The sequence below is a fragment of the Pongo abelii genome, chromosome 13 (genome assembly GCF_028885655.2).
Source record: "Pongo abelii isolate AG06213 chromosome 13, NHGRI_mPonAbe1-v2.0_pri, whole genome shotgun sequence".
Lineage (NCBI taxonomy): Eukaryota > Metazoa > Chordata > Mammalia > Primates > Hominidae > Pongo > Pongo abelii.
This window is the reverse complement of record NC_071998.2, coordinates 36776876-36793787: the sequence shown is the minus strand read 5'-3', so window position 1 is coordinate 36793787 and position 16912 is coordinate 36776876. Positions and strand designations below refer to the sequence as shown.

Genomic DNA, 16912 nt, shown 5'->3' with positions numbered 1-16912 from the left:
TTAAATTTTTTTTTCCTCTACAAAACAATAATTGTTATCCCACATTATGTAATAGACACCTCAGTTACAATTTTGGTTCATATTTTCAAATTCGTTACAATTTCAAACGCAAAATATTTGTCTTTACTAGATTGTTACTTTATTATGTAAATGATACATTCTAAATTTTTGGCTTGAAATGCCTTTGTTTTCCACAATTTTAAAAATGGCTACATAATTTTCCAATAACTATACATACTATAGTTTCCTTTGCCCATTGTTTGTTCCTGAATGTGTACCTTCTTATCCTCCATTGTTTTATAGACTCAGTAGTAAACTTATAGAATCTGGTAGCAAAATTTTAGCCCTGTTACGGATAATATTTAGTAAAATGCTGATCCAAGACAATATTTCCGAAATATTATCACCAACAATGTTTGTGCCTTTCCCTTCTTCTGACTTTTCCGTTTGTATTTTATTAACTTGCATTTCTTTAATTAGTGGTAAATTTAAATTTTGACATACAAATAAATGTATACTTTGACACAATTTCTTCCATTTTCCAAATTTTGAAGTTTATGTCTTTTAAATCCTTCTAGTTCTTTATGCATATGCAAAGTAAGAATGTAGTCATGTTTTTCTTACACGCTCCTCGTTTTTATGTAAAAGATAGCATACCATGTACACTGTTCTGCATCTTTCTTTTTTCACTTCAAGATCTTCCTGAATTAGTATAGAGGGCTTATTTATATTTTTAAACAATTCTGTTGTTGCCCTCTGAGTTGTTATATCATAAGTTATTTAACCAGTGCCCTATTGATGGGCTGTTCAGCTGTTTTGAATGTTTTCTATTGTTTCCAAGGGATAGCAGCAAAATTCAGAAGGCTTAGACTACCACTGTCCTCCACAAGGTGCTCCAGCAGATTGTCACCCTATTCAACACAAGAGGTTGGTTGGAATGAAACTGGCCTGGAGAAATTATTCACTGAATTTTTATCAGCATTGGGAAGTCCTGGAGCCCTGCTTGTTGCATGAGTTAGGGGTGGAAGGGCTCCCTCGGGCCATGACAACTCCATAATGCTGTGAAGAGCTACTTCCAAGGAATCAGTCTCTATCTGGAAAAGAAAGAATAGAGCCTCTGTACCTAGGAAGTTGGAGCAAGAAATCATGAGATCCTTCTTTTTTTCATCAAACTTGCAAGTAAGATTAATAGCTTAGGAACAGACTTGTGTTTTAATGAAATGATTACTATAGACACTTTTCATTATATTCCCATATGTTTAGTTATTTTAAAAGACTATCTTTTCTGCCTGCATAATGAAATGACCGAATCAAATTTGTCACAATACTTGTTGGTAATGTCAAGCAACTATATGATAAAGCATCCAGTTCTTAGGGGCATTAGCTCACCATGGATGATATTATTAATTTACCCATGTACTTAATTATTCTACTACATTTATTGTATTCAGTATTTTTGCTTGTATGAAATGTTCACCTTTAACACTGTGCTAATTACATTGAAAAGTGTTCACTTTATGTATATTTTGTTTGTTTGTTTTGTTTTGTTTTGACGGAGTCTCGCTCTGTCACCCAGGCTGGAGTACAGTGGTGCGATCTCGGCTCACTGCAACCTCTGCCTCCCGGGGTCAAGCAATTCTCCTGCTTTAGTGTCCCGAGTAGCTGGGACTACAGGTGCGCACCACCATGCCCGGCTAATTTTTTGTATTTTTAGTAGAGATACAGTTTCACCATGCTGGCCAGTCTGCTCTCAAACTCCTGACCTCGTGATCTGCCCGTCTCAGCCTCCCAAAGTGCTGGGATTACAGACGTGAGCCACCACGCCTGGCCCCTCACTTTATATTTTGAAAATTATTCTCTTTATTATTTCGAGTTTTACTTTCAGATCATTTTGCATTTGTTTATTTAAAAAAAAACACACAAGGTCTTGCTCTGTCACCTAAGCTGGAGTTCAGTGGCAGGATCATAGCTCACTACAGCCTCAAACTCCTAGCCTCAAGCAATCCTCCCACCTCAGCCTCCCACACTGCTGGGATTACTGGCATGAGCCACCATACCTGGCCTTACTCAATAAATCAATGCCAAGTTTGGTTTTGCAACCTCAAGTGAAGTTCAGTTCATTCATTCCATTCACACTGTATGAAACACTTGATATGTGACTGTTTTCAGGATAGAAAAGTGAATAAAGGAAATACAGCTTCAGCCCTCTTGAAACTTTTTGCTGAGGGAGAAATAAAACTATTAATCAACCAATTAATTAATTTCAACTCTATCATAAACTCAAACCATAGGCAAAAGAAAAGTGGTTTTTGTCATCAGAAACTGGAAGACTTTAAGCCTTGAAAATTGGATGCACAGTTCTGGAATTTAGAGTGCATGGCTAGAGATATTCATTTGGGAGCTGGGCTATACCTTTTTCCTGAAGGCCCAAGGATGGATGAGATCTGGTAGAAATTGAGTGGTGAATCAGAAGACCAAAACCTGAATCTTGAGGACCTTTACATCTTAGTGTAGTGAACAGAGTGAGGAGCCTGAAAAGAACATTTGAATGAAATGATAGGAGGACATCCAGGAGCAAAATAGGAGGACAACCAGGAGAAAATTGTGATAAGAGGGTGTTTAAGGGAAGAAATGCGTTTAAAACATGATGTTTTACATTTAGGAAAAGAAAGGGCTGGTTTGCCAGAATTAATTTGGCAAAATCCAGATTGGAATATATTGACTAGAGTAAATAGCAGGAGAGGTTGGAGACACAGTGGATGGAAACTTCTTTTAGAAGTTTATCTGTGAATGGAAGAAGAGCAAGAAGGTAGTACCTGGAAGAAAATGTGTGTTTGTATTATCGGATATAATTTTGTAACCTTTCTACAAACTTTTATTTAGGATTGATTTCAGGGAATGGATATAATGGCACAAAGCATATAAAATTAATACTTTATTTCATAGGCTATATTGTCTAACTGCTTATTTAATAATCTAAAATTTCAGGAATAATTGTTTAATAGTTTTTGAGTACTAGTGGGCTATAATGTCTTTCCATTTGCTTCACTTGCTGTTCTTAATTCTATTTAGATTTCATTTTGTGGCATTAATTGTAGTTTTTATTGTTCTTATGAATTATGCTTTTATACGCCCCTCTTAAAAGTATATATAAACCCTTTATGTAGATGTTAGCTATATTCCCTATGATACAACTTTGTCGATTTTGTTTACACATAACTGTTATTTTCCTTTACATTTCTCCTATTGCCAGACAATTGAGACCACGCAAAACTTAAGGAAAATGAGTTTGAAATCCTACTTCTTTCTGTCAAACAAATGGGCTCTCTTTATTAATGTGGATAAATAAAATCCAAATGCTCTTCAGAGAGAGCGTAGATGACTGCTCAGAGAGCTCATTTATCACATTCTTCGTACACCAGGGATGCTAATTCTGCAAAAATACTGAAACCTAAGTAAGGCTGGACAAGGATGGCCATTGCAGTAAAGGCCATCTCTGACCAGATGGGGATACTTCTAGGGAAGTATATTCAGCTGCCATGCAGACAATGTCTGCAAACCACCACGTTGTGAGTTTATTGATTCACTGGTTTCCTATTCTCTACTGCCTATTCATAAAACCCACTCATACTTTGGTAGCATTTTATAAATTTCTCTCTTAGCAGAGATGATATGAGGAGTGATCTGCAGATCAGTATTGATAAGTGATGTCTTTAAGACATCCATTTAGTGAATGGTGAGGGGCAGAGATAGGATTCATAGCTGGTTCTGCCTGTATGTACAGTGTTCTTTTCTCTGTGTTTAATGTATCTAAGTTAGACTTTGTTGTTTGTCACGAATGCAGAATTGAAGAGAGCACTCAATACTAAGAAGGCATTAAAAGAAAACATTGTTTTTCATTTCTTTCATCAGTGTTAAGAAAGAACAGGGAAAGAAAGAAAAAATCTATTGATTATGTGCCATCTATAAAATACATATGTGCCATCTATAAAATAAATAATATGTTACATGTTTTAATCCACCAGTTACAGTGTAAATAGTAATACTATCAAGCTTACTTTATCAATGAAGAAAGCAGGATGCTGAGAGAAAAGGTGATCCACGTAGAGTGCACAAGCGATTGGCAGAGTTAGGATTTGAGTCTAGGTGTGCTGATAGGAAACTTCATGCACTCAGTGGATATCATGTTTCCCCAAGGTTGTGGGCTATCAAGATAGGTTAGGTTCTTCTTTCTTTCTCTTCTTCCTTTCTCTTCTTCACAAGTTACCCTGTTGGAGACCCAAACTCACAGCATCTGCCCTACTCACTCTGTGCTTCACTCATTTCCTCAATTATTGTCTTACCTGCCTATGGCATCTGTCTGGGTCACAGATAGACCTCCTGTCACCTGCATAAGTGCAGTGAAGAACTCAGGTACCGCAAGGATTCTGAGGGGTTGAGTAACACATAAATCTTCAGTCAAGAGACAGGGCCTGAATAGGACTTCTTACAAGTTTAGCACCAACCATGTCCAGAGCGCCTAGCTGGCCTCGCTGGAGAAAAGGATTACTCATGAAATCCTCTTGGTCTGTCTTCTCCTGTCCTTTGTGAAATGGTGAAGAAAATAATAGACCCCAAACTGTTCTCAGTTCAAATCTTCTCCTTTTTAGCTGTGGCCTTTGGGCAAGTCTTTTTCTCTCAGAGATTGATGCCTGCTCACAGGGTCTGAGCCGTAAGTAGGAGGAAGTCAAAAGGTATGTGCAGAACAATCTACAAAGTGCTATGTGGTGGTTAGTGGTTATTTCTCTAAGCACATCTAATTGTATTGATTCAGACTGTTGATCGAGCTTGCCATGCTATTTTAGACAGCACAATTTAGTGACTAAAGGGTATGACTCTAGAGCCAGAGTTCCTGGTTTGGATTCCAGCTCTGCTATTTAATAGCAATATGACCATGGCAAGTACCATGAACATTATACTCCCTAGTTTCCTCATCTGTAATATGGGAAGAATAATAGTATTGATCTCATAGGATATTGTAACAATCAGATTAATAAATACGAAATGGATGAAACTGTGCCTAGCAAAAATAATCACTGCTGTTAGAAGCGAGAGTGTCTATCCCCAGGGCAGAGGCAGAAGAGTTGGTCTTACTTAGGTACTGACTGGCACAGAGCACTAGAGAGGCTTCTAAGTCCTGAGAAAACTGTTTCTGACATGCTGCTACTTTCACAATATATTCAGTGTGTGAGGAACCATGTCACTGTGTGCGTAAGACATGTATACTTTCATTCTGTGTGTTATACTTTCAAAAATGAGTTGCTTTTTAAAAAACAATTTGCTAGAAAAAATTCCTGGAATATCTTAAGACTTCCAAAGACTAGTGGGATCCAAGCCAATACATATATATATTTCATCTATCTAAATAGCTATTATTAACCTGATATCTAATCTGTATTTACCTATCTATATCTATATTTATCTATATCTGTCTATGTGTACATATCAGATCAAAGTTTTTCCAGGGGCTCGCCATTGCTTTCAATGTTGGCTCTACACAAGACAGAAACTTGTCCCCAGGTTCACCTGAGATGGGATGGGGAAGTGGCTGATGAAAAAGTATTGAAAGGCTGTCCTGTTCAAGTGTGCTGAACTCCCTTCATCAGCCCATTCATAACCCTGAATCACAATGTTTGGGATTTTACTCTGAAGACCTCTCTCACACTCAGATAAATTATTTGTGACCTTTGGTTAGAAGCCCTAGGCCCTGCTGTCTCCCCTGACCTGCCTTGCCTGTTCTCTAAATCTAATGATGTTCTCATCTTTTCCAAGTACTCTCATTCCTGATGTATCTGTGTTCCAATAATTAATTCAGAATAATGGAAAGTGATATTTAGGCCCTTTTCTTTACCTTGCCTAATTGATGTCTCTGCTTTCTACGAACAGTGGTAGTAAGTCAGATGTGGGTATATCAATCCTAATCCCCAAAACCACAACATTTTTATTCTTTCCCCAGCACCTCCTCACCCCTCAAGTTAGAGACCACATCTTTAATCTGACCCTCTGGCTTAATGTGCACACAGCCACCTGTCTTCCAATTTAACCCTCCCTAACTCCCTCTAAATGTGCTGGCAGGAGTCAGCTCATCACAATTTAGAAATTTTGGCACATCATTATTGGAAGGTGATTGCTTTTGTCCTTCAAACAGTCAATTGGCCAAGACAACAGAGTGTTGCTGTGATTGAATTAGGTTGTCAGCAGTGATCTCCTCTTTTTTTGATCTGGTACTAACGTCAATATTTTCATAGCCTCCAGATGATAGGAGCAAAAATTTATGTTCAGTGTGTGAGCGTGGGCAGGGGTTGGGTAAATTATCGTTTCCAAAATTTTTATGTTCAATAGCAAGAGAAATTTTATTTTTCCAGATGTGGATTATATCTACATTGAATTCAATTCATTAAATTGCTGAATACTTTTTATGCTTTAAGTTTCTAAGCTGGCCACAGGGGATTTTATGATGATTTTGCTTCCATCAGATTACGTTGTTCTCATTGGTTTCAAAGAACTTCTTGATTTCTGCCTTAATTTCTTTATTTACCCAGGAGTCTTTCCGGAGCAGGTTGTTCAATTTCCATGTAATTGTGTGGGTTTGAGTTAGTTTCTTAATCTTGAGTTCTAATTTGATTGCAGTGTGGTCTGAGAAACTGTTTGTTACTATTTCAGTTTTTTTTGCATTTGCTGAGGAATGTTTTGCTTCCAATTATGCGATCAATTTTAGAGGCAGTGCTACGTGGCACTGAGAAGAATGTATATTCTGTTGATTTGGGGTGGAGAGTTATGTAGACATCTGTCAGGCCCACCTGATCCAAACTGAGTTCAAGTCCTGAATATCTTTGTTAATTATCTCGATGATCTGTCTAATATTGACAGTGGGCTGTTAAAGTCTCCCACTATTATTGTGTGGGAGTCTAAGTCTCCGTGTAGGTCTCTAAAAACTAGTTTTATGAATGTGGGTGCTCCTGTATTGGGTGCATGTATATTTAGAATTCTTAGTTCTTCTTGTTGAGTTGATCCCTTTACCATTAGGTAATGCCCTTAGTTGCCTTATTTTTTTTTTTATCTTTGTTGGTTTAAAGTCTGTTTTGTCAGAAAGTAGGATTGCAACCCCTGCTTTCTTCTGCTTTCCATTCTCTTGGTAAATTTTCCTCCATCCCTTTATTTTGAGCCTCTGTGTGTCTTTGCAGGTGAGATGGGTCTCTTGAACAGCACACTGATAGGTTTTGACTCTATCCAATTTGCCAGTCTGTGTCTTTTAATTGGGGCATCTAGCCCATTTACATTTAAGTTTAACATTTTTATGTGTGAATTTGATCCTATCATCATGGTGCTAACTGGTTATTATGCAGATTAGTTGATGCAGTTTCTTTATAGTGTCCTTGGTCTTTGTACTTCAGTGTGTTTATGTAGTGGCTGGTACCGTTTTTTCCTTTCCATATTTAGTATTTCCTTCAGGAGCTCTTGCAAGACAGGCCTGGTGGTTATGAATTCCCTCAACATTTGCTTGTCTGAAAAAGATTTTACTTCTTCTTCACTTATGAAGCTTAGTTTGGCCGGATAAGAAATTCTGGGTTGGAAATTCTTTTCTTTAGGAATGTTGAATATTGGCCCTCCTCTCTTCTGGCCTATAGGGTTTCTGCTGAAAGGTTCCCTGTTAGTCTTATGGGCTTCCCTTTGTAGGTCACCTGGCCTTTCTCTGTGGCTGCCTTTAACATTTTTTCCTTCATTTCAACCTTGGAGAATCTGATGGTTATGTGTCTCTGAAACCAATGAGAATAAAGAGACAACATATCAGAATCTCTGGAATTCAGCTAAAGCAGGGTTTAGAGGGAAATTTATAGCACTAAATGCCCACATTAGAAAGCTGGAAAGATCTCAAATTGACATTCTAACATCACAACTAAAAGATATAGAAAAGCAAGAGCAAACAAATCCAAAAGCTAGCAGAAGACAAGGAATAACTAAAATCAGAGGAAATTGAAGGATATAGAGACACAACAAAACCTTCAAAAATCAATGAATCTAGGAGCTGTTTTTTTGAAAAAAATAATAAAATAGACTGCTAGCTAGACTAATAAAGAAGAAAAGGGAGGAGAATCAAATAGACACAATAAAAAAATGATAAAGGGCATATCACCACTGACCCCACAGAAATACAAACAACCATCAGAGAATACTATAAACACCTCTATGCAAATAAACTAAAAAATCTAGAAGAAATGGATAAATTTCTGGATACATACACCCTCCCAAGACTAAACCAGAAAGAAGTCGAATCCCTGAATAGACCAATAACATGTTCTGAAATGGAGGCAGTAATAAATAGCCTATCAACCAAAAAGAAAGCTTATTACCAGATGGATTTACAACTAAATTCTACCAGAGGTACAAAGAGGAGCTGGTACCATTCCTTCTGATACTATTTCAAAAAAATTGGACCTTCATGTTAAAAACTCTCAATAAACTGTGTATTCATGGAACATATCTCAAAATAATAAAAGCCATTTCTGACAAACCCAAAGCTAATATCATACTGAGTGGGCAAAAGCTGGAAGCATTCTCTTTGAAAACCAGCATAAGAAAAGGATGCCATCTCTCACCACTCCAAATTCAAAAAAAAATTGGGATAGTTTCAGAAGGAATGTTACTTTGGAATAGTTTCAGAAGGAATGGTACCAGCTCCCTAACCCATTTTATGAGGCCAGCATTATCTCGATACCAAAACCTGGCAGAGACACAATAAAAAAAGAAAACTTCAGACCAGTATCCCTGATGAACATCGATGAGAAGATCCTCAATAAAATACTGCAAACCAAATCCAGCAGCACATCAAAAGGCTTATCCACCATGATCAAGTCAGCTTCATCCTTGGGATGCAATGCTGGTTCAACATATGCAAATCAATAAATGTAATCCATCATGTAAACAGAACTGACAACAGAAACCACGTGATTATCTCAATAGATGCAGGAAAGGCCTTTATAAAATTCAACATCCCTTCATGTTAAAAACTCTCAATGAACTATGTATTGATGGAACATATCTCAAAATAATAAGAGCCATTTCTGACAAACCCAAAGCTAATATCATACTGAATGGGCAAAAGCTGGAAGCATTCCCTTTGAAAACCAGCATAAGACAAGGATGCCCTCTCTCATCACTCCTATTCAGCATAGTATTGAAAGTTCTGGCCAGGGCAAGCAGGCAAGATAAATAAATGGTATTCAAACAGGAAGAGAGGAAGTGAAATTGACTGTTTGCAGACCACATAATCCTATATTGTCTCAGCCTAAAAGCTCCTTAAGCTGATAAGCAACTTCAGCAAAGTCTCAGGATACAAAAATAGATGTGCAAAAATTACAAGCATTCATATACACGAAAAATAGACAAGCAGAGAGCAAATCATGAATGAACTCCCATTCACAATTACTACAAAGAGAATAAAATACCTAGGAATACAGCTAACAAAGGATGTGGAGAAATTCTTCAAGGAGAACTACAAACCACTGGTCAAGGAAATAAGAGGGGACACAAACAAATGGAAAAACATTCCATGCTCATGGTAGGAAGAATCGATATCATGAAAATGGCCATACTACTCGAAGTAATTTACAGATTCAATGCTGTTCCCACTGAACTACCATTGACATTCTTCACAGAATTAGAAAAACCTACTTTAAAATGTATATGGAACCAAAAAGAGCCCATGCAGCCAAGACAATCCTATGCAAAAAGGAAAAAGCTAGAGGCATCATGCTACCTGACTTCAAACTATACTGCAAGGCTACAGTAACCAAAACAGCATGGCACTTGTACCAAAAATGACACATAGACCAATGAAACAGAGTAGAGATCTCAGAAATAAGGCCAGACATCTACAACCATTTGATCTTCAACAAACCTTACAAAAACAAACAGTGGGGAAAGGATTTCCTCTCCAATAAATGAGAAAACTGGCTAGCCATATGAGAAAACTGTAAACTGGACCCCTTCCTTACACATTATCCAAAAATTAACTCAAGATGGATTAAAGACTTAAATGTAACACCCAAAACTATAAAAACCCTAGATGCTGGGGAGGATGTGGAGAAATAGGAATGGTTTTACGCTGTTGGTGGGAGTATAAATTAGTTCAACTACTGTGGAAGACAGTGTAGTGATTCCTCAAAGTTCTAAAATACCATTTGATCCAGCAATCACATTACTGGGTATATACCCAAAGGATTATTAATCATTCTACTATAAAGACACATGCACACATATGTTTATTGCAGCACTATTTACAATAGCGAAAACTTGGGACCAACTCAAATGCCCATCAATGATAAACTGCATAAAGAAAATGTGGCAGATACACGCCATGGAATACTAGACATCCATAAAAAAGAATGAGTTCATGTCCTTTATAGGGACATGGATAAAACTGGAAAGCATTCTCAGCAAACTAACACAGGAACAGAAAACCAAACACTGCATGTTCTCACTCATAAGTGGGAGTTGAACAATGAGAACACATGGACACAGGGAGGGGAACATCACACACTGGGGCCTGTCGAAGGGGTGGGGTGTTAGAGGAGGGATAGCATTAGGAGAAATACCTATTGTAGATAATGGGTTTATAGGTGCAGGAAATCACCATGGCACATGTATATCTATGTAACAAACCTGCATGTTCTGCACATGTATTCTAGAACTTAAAGTAAAATAATTAAAAAAAAAAAACCAAAGAAGAAAATCTAGGCAATACCATTCAGTACATAGGTATGGGAAAAGATTTCCTGACAAAAACATCAAAAGCAGTTGCAACCGAAGCAAAAATTGACAAATGGAATCTGATTAAACTAAAGAGCGTTTGCACAGCAAAAGAAACTATCATCTGAGTCAACAGACAACCTAGGTAATGGGAGAAATTTTTTGCAATCTATCAATCTGACAAAGGTCTAATATCCAGAATCCACAAGGGGCTTAAACCAATTTCAAAAGAAAAAAAAAAAAGCCAAACAACCCTGTCACAAAGTGGGCAAAGGATATGAACAGACACATCTCCAAGAAGTCATTTATATGGCCAAGAACCATATGAAAAAAAAGCTCAACACCACTGATCATTAGAGAAATACAAATTAAAACCATAATGAGATACCATCTCACCCCAGTCAGAATGGCGATTATTAAAAATCTCAAGAAATAACAGATGCTGGCGAAGCTGTGGAGAAATAGGAATGCTTTTACACTGTTGGTGGGAACGTAAATTAGTTCAATCATTGTGGAAAACAGTGTGGTGATTCCTCAAGGATCTAGAACCAGAAATACCATTTGACCCAGCAATCTGATTACTAGATATATACTGAAAGGAATATAAGTTATTCTGTTATAAAGATACATGCATGTGTATGTTTATTGCAGCACTATTCACAATAGCAAATACATAGAATCAACTCAAATGCCCATCAATTATAGATTGTAAAGAAACATGATACATATACCCTATGGAATGCTATGTAGCCATGAAAAGGAATGAGATCATGTCCTTTGCAGGGACAATGGATGGAGCTGGAAGCCATTATCCTTAGCAAACTAACAGGAACAGAAAATTAAACATCACATTTTCTCACTCATATATGGGAGCTGAAAAATGAGAACACATGGACACAGGAAGGGAAACAACATTGGAAGGCATGGGGAGGGAGAGCATCAGGATAAATAGCTAATGCATGTGATGCTTAATACCTAGGTGATGGGTTGATAGGTCCAGCAAACCACCATGGCACACGTTTACCTATGTGACAAACCTGCATGTTCTGCACATGTATCCCAGAACCTAAAATAAAATAAAATTAAATATAGAAAAGAAAAATAAGATTACATTGTAGTAACTACTAAATGTCCCTAGATCAGTTAGTCAGTGCATTTCTACTGAACTTCATGGTTTGTTATTATCTGTCTCAAGGTGAAAATTTAAGACAGTAAGGTCCAGCAATGCTGCTAGATGAAATTAGTCTGCTTTTTTTTTTACTGGTTTCAGCGTCTAAATAATTCATATATTCTTTTTTTATTTTAGTATTTTTCTGGTCAAGTGCTGTATGGCTGCTTCTGAATTACTTTCTGTTTTATCTTAAGGTAAATAACAACATAGGGAAGTACAAATGGAAACATAAAGAGCTCATATCATTATTTTCCATCATTTTCAATACATCCTTTTATTCTTTCTCCAAATTAATGTTTTTATAAATTGTCATTGCATTTGGATATGATGAAGAGAAGGGAAAACAAATGCAAATCTGAATATGATAAACATGAAAGAAGGAAAGTGACTCCCCAGGCCAAAAAATGGTAATAGGAATTTTTCTTTTTTTTTTTTAACCTTTCCACCTACTCCAATACAGTTTCTGCTTGTAAATTCTACCAAGTCAACTTCACTAAGGTCACCAATTCCATCTGTTTTTCTACTGTAGTAGATGATTTCAACCCATAGAGCAGTTTAATGACAGTTAAGATAGTATTAACCAAAATAATGATGTTATCATTATAAATAATTTGATGTCATAATTTAAAATAAATATTAAATATACTAATATGATTTTTCAATACATCAAATCCATGAAATCTATCTATAGACATACATATTTCCAAAAATGGAAAGCTATGCAGATAAAAATTAATTCATATCCTTTTCCAGGTCCTACTTTACTTCTCTCCTTCATTTCATGATGAGGCAGGATAGGTAGTCAGGGAAGGAACGATGTCATCAGGATGTCACAACCTTGGTGACCATACCATCACCACAATAAGCTTCAGCATTAACATTGTAATTGAACTCATTCAAGCAAAGCTGTAGTTCCCCTGTAGAGAGAATGCACATTTTGATTTTACTTGTCCTCAGAATGACCCTTTGCTCATTATAATAGTAAAGAATAAACCCGTGGGTGGAAGATTTAAGATGCTAATGAGACATACAATGTTACAACAAGCATATACAGTTACTGCACATGTGCACCCAGAGGACAACCAAGAACATGCTTACTAGTAACGCCTCTTCCCGCCTCCTTATGGATAATCATGGAAGATTCCCATGAAGGGAGTCTCCCTATTACTAGTCTTTACTTTCTCATCCTTACTAGCAGCCTGCCCTGAATCCTCTCTGTCTCAGGGTGTACTGTCTGTTCTGCACCTAGCCTTCAAAATATTCGTTTTCTTTTTTTTTGGCAATAAATTACTCCATGCTGCATCTCCACTGCCATGTGTCTCTTGTTTAAATTCTTAAAACTAGGAAGACAAGAATCTAGGTCTCACATCAGCCATCAGCAAGAAGGCAAACTTCTCAAAATTGTTTTCTCTATATATTGCCATTACCTTCTCTTCTCTTATTTACCTTCTACCTACTCCTATATGGTTTCTACTGATTAATTCTATCAGTCAACTGATTGATTCTACCAATCAACTTCCACTAAGATCACCAATGCCCAAATTACCAGGCAGTTTCAATCTACTCTACATTTTGCATGAATGCATCAATTCTTCTAAGCAGTTTTAGTCCTTTAAATTTATTCTTATCACTATTCTCTCTTTTCCTTCTAATATTTGGCCATTCCAAATCTGTTTCCATTGTAGCTCTTTCCTCCCTTTAAAGTTGAAAGTTGCAGGAGGAAATTTTCAGTCATTTTGTCATTCTGTAAACACTTCTCACATGACCACTGCTGTTCCTGGAGTTTCAGGTCATGACATTGCTTGAAAATTGCAGACTGAAATATCAAATTGCCAGTGCACATTTGCACTTATGTGTCTACCAGTCAACTGTAGAAGATATCTGCTGCTTTTGTTTTTGTTTCCTGATATGCCTTACTCCAGCTTCTGCTGAAAAAAAAATACTGTTTTTTGGTCTTCTTCTTATATCATTTATCTAATTAATAGATTTAATTATTATTCTTGTTTTTAGGTTTTTTTCCCTACACAAAGAAAGATAAAAGACAGCATGAAGTGTATTTGTATCTTCATCTCTATAACCTGAAGTCAACATACAAGCTGGCTTATACAATATAAATTTGTACTGTACTTATAACTTGAGTATAATAACAATGTGTCAGTGAATTGAACCATACATTTTTAAATCATGTTAGAGAATCGGCTTGGTGTTTCTCCTTAGAGAATAAACAAATCCAAGAAGTTTTATATAGTAAATATTTAATAAACTAAACAAAATAATACATTGACTAAACATAGAAAATATATTTTGTTATGTTATCAACAATATAAAGGTATATATTTCATGCATTTATATGGGCAAAAAATTAAATATTATAAATAGTCAAATAAATATACATTTAATAAATAGATAAATAGATCCATCAGCTTAGTCATCTGTAAGGGACTAGTTCCTGTGCAACTGAACACGATGTTGCTTAACACACTTGAAAATACTTGACGCGTTTGATTCAACTCATGGCGTGGTTATAGCAGAAACAAGAGTCTTTAAAATGGCAGATCATGAAAGTGTGAGCTGGTGTAGTCGTCAATGGGAGTCGTTTCTGTCTTGGATCAGGTCTTATTCCTTCATCCTTAATCTTTCTTGCAAGTTTCTTGATGAAGAGAAGGATCTCATGATTTCTGTTCTGACAACCTCCCATGCACAAGGGCTGTACTTCTTCTCTGTCAGGTAGAGAGTGATTCTTTGGAAGTATTTTCTCACAGCCAGGATGAAGTCCTCATTCTTCAGGGGAGTCTCTCCCACCAACACCTCCTGCATCACACAAGCTTCCAGGTCATTCAGCTGCTGGTAAAGTTCAGTGTAGAGTTTGTCTAGAAGCCTCTCATCCCAAGCAGCAGATGAGTCCTTTGTGCTGAAGAGGTTGAAGGTCTGCTGGATCACCTCATGGAGGACAGAGATGGCTTCAGCCTTCTGGAACTGGTTGCCATCAAACTCCTCCTGGGGAAATCTGAAGTCGTCTCTGTCCTTCAGACAGGAGAAAAGAGAGATTCTTCTCATTTGTGCCAGGAGCATCATGGTCCTCCTGTGACCCAGGCTGTGGGTCTGAGGCAGATCACAGCCCAGAGAGCAGCTTGACTTGCAGCTGAGCACCACCAGGGCCATCAGTAAAGCAAAAGGCAAAGCCATTGTAGATGTTGCAGATGCTGTTGGACTTGTTGAGATGGGTGACTCTGAACCTTCAGCTCTAGGTTCTCTGAAGACCTTGCTTTATGTGTAGGTCTTAAATAGGGAACATACTAGTTTCCATTTTCAGAATTTACTTTCTACTTCTGATTTTGCTTTCCTTTTTGTACTCTCTACATAGGTATAGAGTAGTTTTTCTACCAGTTTTGTGTGTGTGTTTGTGTGTGTATGTGGTCATTATTGACACTCCCTTCTCTTGCCTGCCTCCAGAGTCTTTTAAGAAATTTTTTTCTTAATTGAAATTAAATTTTTATTAAATTTTATTAAATTTTAAATGTTATTAAATTTTAATAACAAATATATTGTATATCTCCTTATGTACTGTAGGTATATCTACTTTGTACACTAAAAGAAAAAGCATAAAGTTTACTTTTATTATTTCTTGATCTGTTAGGAATGGCAAAATAATTTAACTAAAAGTTAAATTTTTAAAAATTTGACATTTAACTTAACTCTGAGCAGCAACTTTTAATTCACTCTATTTATTTATATAAATTATCTCAAACAAATTTGCAAATTAAGAATGTATTAGTAATATACATAATAATACCAATATAATGACATACATAAGTTTCTTAAAGGTAAAAAATCAATTATTTTCTTAAGTTTGAATTTAAGTGTACTTAACTTTTAATTTTGCTTTAAAAAATAAACTAATTTTTAATTTCACTAGCTGCTACATATTCATCCAGAGATTGTCAACATTTTATTCTTTTCAGCATTTGACGTTAACTGTTGATGTGTTGAAAATATTTAGTAGAATTAAATAATAACATATACATGATTTGTATTTAATTCTCAAAGTCTACCTAATACTCAGAATCCCTGAAGCTCAAACATAAGCAACATCTGGAAGAAAGGCAATCACAGCAAATGATGGAAGGAAAGTCCTCCAGTAAGCCGTCTATTCGCCATAGATTTATAACACTGATTGTGCATGTATTTTGTCTGTTTCAACTGAATTCAATGTCAGTATGTCTTGTGTGATACACAAGAAAATTCAATAAGGAAAGTGAACACTAGAGAATAAGATTATGTAAGAATTGAGCTTTGGAGGACCACAAACTATTGTAATATCTGAGAGTTGTTCACACCCCCAAGAACTAATTTCTACAACCTTGGGGGCAATACCATCTCCAATAGAAATACACAGCTTTGAAAATATCATCAATTTTATTTTTTTTGTATTTTTGCATTAAAGTTCAAATTCCTCAACATACATTTATAGTTTCTAAACCAAGTCAATTCTATTAAACAAAAAGAAACCATCTTTGTCCTAAATTCACAACTGGATAAATATTATCATGTTAAGCATTAACTTACAACTCCAATCCTGAGCGCTGTGATTTTTTTTTTTCATAGCAAGTTAAGTTGCCTCAGTCCTATAGATTCCCTCTCTTAAAATGGTAAGTATGGAATCATCTTTGGCAAATCATCTCTTTAGTAACTGGACTCTGTCCTATTGACTGTATTATCCTCAGTACCAGGCCTAGTGTACTTATTCAAGAAATAATTTTTGCTGAAGCAATTTATCATACTTTCTCTTTATACTAGAAGGCATTCATGGGTGACCAAGCTATTTTGTTTCCATCATGGCCGTATTTGTTAGGATTATAACAGACAATGGCTAATATTTCCACTCTACTCTTACTAAGTGTCAATAATGATTATAGAATGTATTGCCAAACCCACTGGATATCTAATTCCTTT

The 16912-nt window shown here is 36.3% G+C and overlaps 1 protein-coding gene across 1 annotated transcript; it reads right to left on the bottom strand.

Moving 5' to 3' along the window:
* Nucleotides 1-14575: 14575 nt before the first annotated feature.
* IFNA6 (interferon alpha 6) lies at nt 14576-15145 on the bottom strand. The gene has a single exon (XM_002819745.4). It carries the CDS (start codon nt 15143-15145, stop codon nt 14576-14578), a length of 570 nt encoding a protein of 189 aa, XP_002819791.4.
* Between the last annotated feature and the right edge of the window lie 1767 nt (nt 15146-16912).

Bases quoted from the DNA above. Each gene is read 5' to 3' on its own strand.
- IFNA6 (XM_002819745.4), bottom strand. From the start codon at position 15,145: ATGGCTTTGCCTTTTGCTTTACTGATGGCCCTGGTGGTGCTCAGCTGC.